Here is a 7,565-nt window from a genome sequence, read left to right on the forward strand (position 1 = left end):
GATACTGGCCAACAAGAAATCTACTCTCGGGCTTCCCTGGTGGCGCAGTGGTTGAGAATCTGCCTGCCGATGCAGGGGACACGGCTTCGAGCCCTGGTCTGGGAGGATCCCACATGCCGCGGAGCAGCTAGGCCTGTGAGCCACAACTACTGAGCTTGCGCGTCTGGAGCTTGTGCTCTGCAACAAGAGAGGCCGCGACGGTGAGAGGCCCGTGCACCGCGATGAAGAGTGGCCCCCGCTTGCCGCAACTAGAGAAAGCTCTCGCACAGAAACAAAGACCCAACACAGCCAAAAATAAATAAATAATTAAATTAAATTAAATTAAAAAAAAAGAAAGAAATCTAATCTCACTAAACTGAAGTAGAGTTGTTTCCTTCCTCAGATGAATGTCTCATCAGGCAAAATTTTAAAAATCTAAAGTACAGTAGGGCCTTGTTGCCTATCCATCATATGTATAATAGTTGACCTCTGCTAATCACAAACTCCCAGTCCTTCTATATTCATTATCCTGTGATAAATCATAATGGGAAAGAATATAAAAAAATAATGTCTATGTGTGTATAACTAAGTCACTTTGCTGTACAGCAGAAATTAGCACAACATTGTAAACCAACTATACTACAATAAAAAAATTAAATTAAAAAAATCTAAAGTAAACGAAAGGAAGCTTTTTCTCTTTTTAGGATCTCAGAGTACCTGATGAAAATCAAGCCATGCTCCCCACTGTACTCCTCTATCGGTTACTGGTACTTATAATTAGAGTCATTGCCAAATGCTCCACTAGATTAAAACCCCTGGTTTTAATTATCTCATCAAAGGTGGCTCAGTTTCAGAACTGGGTTCACAGATCCTGGTGCTAAAATAAGTGCACCTCCCTCTTAAGAGTGAAAGGAAAAAAAATAGTCATTTACTGACATGTCTCTGCAGGAATCAATAACATTACAGATCATGTAGGAGCTAAGAATAGCCTGGGCGTATTAATAGCTTAGCCTGCTCACTGATTTTATTCAAGATGACTGGTTAAACAACACTCTGCCTTGATGACGGCTCCATGGCACGAGGAACAATGTCATCATTAACATGTGGGACTGTTTAGCATTTAGAACACTTCACACATAAAGAGAACTTAATATAGGACTATTGTGCTTTAGACAGATGGTTTAATGTTTCTTTAGCCTTCAGCCTATCAGGCCACCTGCGGTTTTCTTCAGCCAAGGGCTTTTAAAAAAATAATTGGTGTATAACAATTTTCGAACGAGACTGACTGCAATATATTTCCCTAAATCTTTTTCTTACCCTTAACTATCCCTTGCAGTGAATTGCGGCTGACTAACCTCCCTGACTGACACCGAGTCTTCATGTATAAGTAATTACTGACATAAAAGGAGATGAAGGGGCTGAAATTTCATCATTAATGGTTTCTTTGCTTGGGAAAAGCTATTCAGAAATGATTACTTTGGAAAACAGTTCTTCTCTGATTAGAGACTGCCTGACTCTGGAGAAGCTTCTCCCCCAGAATCTTTCAATACAGGAAGTGATAACCCAATATAGATGGATAACCGTGGGTGGCAAAGGATGCATATATGCAGTTGTTTCAAAATGGTAAAGGAGAATAGCAATTGTGCCTCTGTCCAAGGACTATGTGTGCTCAGGAAGGAATAAAGATGCTGCGGGTCCCCTGCACATACTCTCAAAGTGAGATTCGGGCACACTAGCAAAGCAAGCAGGGTGCGTTTTTATAGTGTAAACTTCTGTAGGGATCTTAATGATCCCCTGCACTTCCCTGGCCACTGTTCAGCTCTCCAGGCCCTTCTGTAAGTTCTTTCAAGGGAAGAACATGACCCAGAGGCCGGGAGACTGTGGATTGGTCCAGATGGATGCTTATTTGCATATTCTTCCCTACGTAACCTCCCCGGTAGGGTTCAGAGAAAGCTTGCTTGGGCCCCAGGCAGAGAAAAGCGATTACATAGCAGAGAGGGTTTAGTGATCAAAAGTATTTAAGAGAGCAAGTGTCTCCTGACTGTGCACTCAGGAGGCCTTGAGAAGGCTGGAAGTCTGAGCGCAGAGACTCGGATTGTTGTTGTTTTTCTTTCCCTCTGACTAACAGGAATGTCTCACTGGAGGCTCAGGTTCCCCGCTGACACTTTACACAGGGCTGGACTGGTCCCTGTTGCTTCTGCGGCTGCTGCTTCTGGTGTCAGGGTCTTGCACCGAAACTGCCAATTTCCTCACCTTTGAGGAAGAAGCCCTCGGCACCTTCATCGGTGTTCTGTCTGACCACATCCTGTTTAATTCCCAGCGCGAGGTGCCAGGCCAGTTCCGCCTGATTAAGATCAACAGCTCGCTGGTCCAGGTGCAAGAGGGCGACCGTCCTCCGAGATGCGGGCCTGGACCTCGAGCGGCTGTGCGGCCAGGCCTTCAAAGTGGTAAGCTTTTGGCAGGAGCAGTTCCGGCTGGTGCACGTGGAGGTGGAGGTGAGGGACGTCAACCACCACGAGCCGCGCTTTTCCCGGGCCCAGATCCCGGAGGAGGTGTCTGAGGGCGCGGCCGTGGGCACGCGCATCACCCTGGAGGTGCCCATAGACGAGGACGTGGAGGCCAATGGGCTGCAGAGCGTGTGCCTGGCCGCACAGCCCCTTCCGCGTGGAGCTGCAGATGCACGCGTACGGTGCCCAGTGCGCCAACCTGGTGCTGCTGCAGGAGCTGGGCCGCGAGAGCCAGGCCTCCTACAACCTGCAGCTGGTGGCCCAGGCCGGAGGCCGCCCACTGCGCTCCGCCACGGCCGCCCTCAGTGTGCGCGTGCTGGACGCAAACGACCACAGCCCGGCCTTCCTGCAGGGCGCCGTGGCCGAGGTGGAGCTGGCGGAGGACGCGCCCGTGGGCTCGCTACTGCTCGACCTGGACGTGGCGGACCCCGACGAGGGCCCCAACGGCGACGTGGTGTTTGCCTTCGGCTCCCATACCCAGCCCGAGGCGCTCCGCCTCTTCCGCCTCGACCGGCGCTCGGACCGCCTCACCCTGGCCGGGCCCGTGGACTACGAGCGCCAGGACACTTACGAACTGGACGTGCGGGCGCAGGACCGCGGCCCCGGGCCCCGCGCCGCCACCTGCAAGGTCATCGTGCGCATCCGCGACGTCAATGACAACGCGCCAGACATCGCCATCACCCCGCTGGCCGCCCCGGGCGCGCCTGTCGCCTCGCCCTTCGCCGCCGCCGCCGCTGCTCTCGGGGGTGCGGACGCGACCTCGTCGACCGGGCCCGGGACGCCAGAGGCCGGAGCCATCTCGCTGGTGCCAGAGGGGGCGGCACGCGAGAGCCTGGTGGCGCTGGTCAGCACCTCGGACAGGGACTCGGGAGCCAACGGGCAGGTGCGCTGCGCCCTCTATGGGCACGAGCACTTCCGGCTGCAGCCGGCCTACGCGGGCAGCTACCTGGTGGTGACCGCGGGGTCGCTGGACCGCGAGCGCATCGCCGAGTACAACCCTGACGCTGGTGGCCGAGGACCGCGGCGCGCCCCCGCTGCGCACAGTGCGGCCCTACCTGGTGCGGGTGAGTGACGAGAACGACAACGAGCCGCTCTTCACGCGGCCGGTCTACGAGGTGTCGGTGAGTGAGAACAACCTGCCCGGGACCTACTTGGCCTCGGTGGCCGCCAGGGACCCGGACCTGGGCCGCAACGGCCAGGGACCGGCTGCTGGAGGCTCCGTGTCCACCTACGTCTCATTGGACCCCGTCACTGGGGAGCTGCATGCACGACAGTGCTTTGACGGCGAGGAACTGGCTGAGCTGCGGCTGGGGCTGGAGGCGCTCGACGGCGGCTCTCGGCCGCTCCGGGGCCGGGCCGTGATGCGGCTGCATGCGGAGGACCAGAACGACCACGCGCCTCGGCTGGTGACCCCGCCGCTCGTCAGTGACTCAGCCCAGGCCCCTCTGCCTCGGGACGTGCCCCTGGGCTACCTGCTGACCCGACTGCAGGCTAGGGACACGGACAAAGACCTCAACGCGGAGCTGACTTACGTTCTGCTCCGCAGCAACTGCAGCCCCGGGGCTCTAGCGCTATACCCGGCCACGAGTGAGCTGTCCCTGCAGTGCCGCCTGTCCCCGCAGCCCGCCGACCCGCTGGCGGTGGCTGTCGCGGTGCCGGCCGGAGGCCGGCCGGCCCGGTAGTGCACGGCCACCTTGCTCCTCGTGCCCGCGCACTCGGTGCCACCTGGCGGAGAGGTGGTGCTGGTGCCACGGCCGCCTCCGCCGGCAAACGAGGAATGGGAGGGATCCGCGGGACGGCGCACAGCGCATGGAGCAGGGCGGCACCCTGACCTCTCCGTGGTTGGGGTTGGGGCTTTGACCAGCGGCTGCGGCCTTCCGCCGGTGGCCATCGTCACCGTGACTTGTTCCTGCTCAGGCAAGGCCAGGACGCGGAGGAAGAGGCTTTGTGAGCACAGACAGAGCAGGTGCCATGCGAGCAGTGGCCAGGCTTGCCCGTGTTGCAGGACATCAGGGGCTGATCCTGGGAGGTTCAACCCAAGGTTCTTCGTGGAGACACCGCCGCTTTCCATTTCCTCAGAGGCGCAGGAGAACGAGTCTGCCGAGACTTCCCAGTCAGGGAACAGTGCGGTGTCCTTATGCCCCTCGCCTCGGAAGAGGAACGAGATCCCCTGGGCCCAGGTAGCGCACCCCCAGCTCTCTTAGTGTCCTCGTTAGCATTCAGTAAATTTTCATGCTGGGAGTTTTATGAAAATTCAGTGCCTGATCAGGTTTGGGACTTCAAGTGGCTAATTTTTCGGGACTTTCTTTTATTTGAGAGGAAATATTCTTCACTGATGAGGGCAGGAGGAGGCCTGTTGCTCATGTGTTCCTGGAGGCCCATGTCTATTCCTGCCGTTTCCGCCCCTGGTAACTTCCTTATGGGTCCAGCTCGAATCCCTTTCCCTCAGGGTTTAAATGGTGTCTTCCTGCAGCACTGCAGATGAGGGATGCTGTACCTGCTCTGTCAGTTCTGATATCTACGGGTGAAATATTATTAACTGCTGCTCTCACACCTCTTTTTAAACAGGGTTCCGTCTCAGGTCCTTTTCATTCCCCATTCCTGTGGGGAGAGGTTAAATCTCCTGCAAGTTTAAGGTAATTGCAGAGTATTTATCATTCTCTCTAAGCCATGGGTTTGAAATTTTGTACATTTTAATGGATAACAGAGTAGTTCTTTCCTTTTCACTTCCAAGACACATTCAAATCCAGATGAGTTTAGTGTGAGAGATAGTGGAAAAAGAGACAGTGAATTGAATGACAACAGTTCTGATATCAGTAGAGAATGACAACAGTTCTGATATCAAGAAAGCACTTTTTGGAATGATTGCAAAGCAAGAGGGTAAGTTCACACCTGTGACTTTGAAGTTCTTGCTTTCAAAGTCATAATATTATATGCCCGAATGCATAATTAAAAAAAACTAAACAAGGGGTCTTAACTGTACATTCATAGGTGGGAGTACTCTGAATGCTGCTGAATAGAGCTAATATTTTTAATCACTGACTATATAGCTGTTTCTATGTATTTTATTTTATTTTATTTTATTTTATTTTATTTTTTTAACATCTTTATTGGGGTATAATTGCTTTACAATGGTGTGTTAGTTTCTGCTTTATAACAGAGTGAGTCAGTTATACATATATATATGTTCCCATATCTCTTCCCTCTTTGTCTCCCTCCCTCCCACCCTCCCTATCCCACCCCTCCAGGTGGTCACAAAGCACCGAGCTGATCTCCCTGTGCTATGCGGCTGCTTCCCACTAGCTATCTATTTTACGTTTGGTAGTGTATATATGTCCATGCCACTCTCTCACTTTGTCACAGCTTACCCTTCCCCCTCCCCATATCCTCAAGTCCATTCTCTAGTAGGTCTGTGTCTTTATTCCTGTCTTACCCCTAGGTTCTTCATGACATTTTTTTTTCTTAAATTCCATATATATGTGTTAGCATACGGTATTTGTCTTTCTCTTTCTGACTTACTTCACTCTGTATGACAGACTCTAGGTCTATCCACCTCATTACAAATAGCTCAATTTCGTTTCTTTTTATGGCTGAGTAATATTCCATTGTATATATGTGCCACATCTTCTTTATCCATTCATCCGACGATGGGCACTTAGGTTGTTTCCATCTCCGGGCTATTGTAAATAGAGCTGCAATGAACATTTTGGTACATGACTCTTTTTGAATTCTGGTTTTCTCAGGGTATATGCCCAGTAGTGGGATTGCTGGGTCATATGGTAGTTCTATTTGTAGTTTTTTAAGGAACCTCCATACTGTTCTCCATAGTGGCTGTACCAATTCACATTCCCACCAGCAGTGCAAGAGTGTTCCCTTTTCTCCACACCCTCTCCAGCATTTATTGTTTCTAGATTTTTTGATGATGGCCATTCTGACTGGTGTGAGATGATATCTCATTGTAGTTTTGATTTGCATTTCTCTAATGATTAATGATGTTGAGCATTCTTTCATGTGTTTGTTGGCAGTCTGTATATCTTCTTTGGAGAAATGTCTATTTAGGTCTTCTGCCCATTTTTGGATTGGGTTGTTTATTTTTTTGTTATTGAGCTGCATGAGCTGCCTGTAAATTTTAGAGATTAATCCTTTGTCAGTTGATTCATTTGCAAATATTTTCTCCCATTCTGAGGGCTGTCTTTTGGTCTTGTTTATGGTTTCCTTTGCTGTGCAAAAGCTTTGAAGTTTCATTAGGTCCCATTTGTTTATTTTTGTTTTTATCTCCATTACTCTAGGAGATGGGTCAAGAAGGATCTTGCTGTGATTTATGTCATAGAGTGTTCTGCCTATGTTTTCCTCTAAGAGTTTGATAGTTTCTGGCCTTACATTTAGGTCTTTAATCCATTTTGAGCTTATTTTTGTGTATGGTGTTAGGGAGTGATCTAATCTCATACTTTTACATGTACCTGTCCAGTTTTCCCAGCACCACTTATTGAAGAGGCTGTCCTTTCTCCACTGTACATTCCTGCCACCTTTATCAAAGATAAGGTGACCATATGTGCATGGGTTTATCTCTGGGCTTTCTATCCTATTCCATTGATCTATCTTTCTGTTTTTGTGCCAGTACCATACTGTCTTGATTACTGTAGCTTTGTAGTATAGTCTGAAGTCAGGCAGCCTGATTCCTCCAGCTCCATTTTTTGTTCTCAAGATTGCTTTGGCTATTCGGGGTCTTTTGTGTTTCCATACAAATTGTGAAATTTTTTGTTCTAGTTCTGTTCTATGTATTTTAAATACATTTATTGACTTATTTATTCCCCATGATAAATCTAATGAGGTAGGAAACTGAGGCACAGAGAGTTTAAGTAGTTTGCCCAAGTGTTGGAGTTAAGATCTTAGCCCAGGAACTATGTATTTTAAATACATTTATTGACTTATTTATTCCCCATGATAAATCTAATGAGGTAGGAAACTGAGGCACAGAGAGTTTAAGTAGTTTGCCCAAGTGTTGGAGTTAAGATCTTAGCCCAGGAATTCTGGCTTTAGATTTTCTGCTCTTTTTTTTTTTTTTTTTTTTTTTTTTTT

The 7,565-nt window shown here is 49.8% G+C and overlaps 1 protein-coding gene across 1 annotated transcript; it reads left to right on the forward strand.

The window, feature by feature from the left end:
* Positions 1-2,107: 2,107 nt before the first annotated feature.
* Positions 2,108-4,168, forward strand: LOC103076853 (protocadherin-8-like; the record flags this gene model as incomplete). The annotated part of the gene is given in 4 exon segments (XM_082931360.1): positions 2,108-2,367; positions 2,369-2,623; positions 2,625-3,483; positions 3,485-4,168. Coding segments are annotated over 4 exon segments (2,058 nt in total), but the record flags the coding sequence as incomplete, so codon positions are not given.
* Positions 4,169-7,565: the final 3,397 nt, after the last annotated feature.

Source organism: Lipotes vexillifer, unplaced genomic scaffold (genome assembly GCF_000442215.2).
Source record: "Lipotes vexillifer unplaced genomic scaffold, Lipotes_vexillifer_v1.1 scaffold488, whole genome shotgun sequence".
NCBI lineage: Eukaryota > Metazoa > Chordata > Mammalia > Artiodactyla > Lipotidae > Lipotes > Lipotes vexillifer.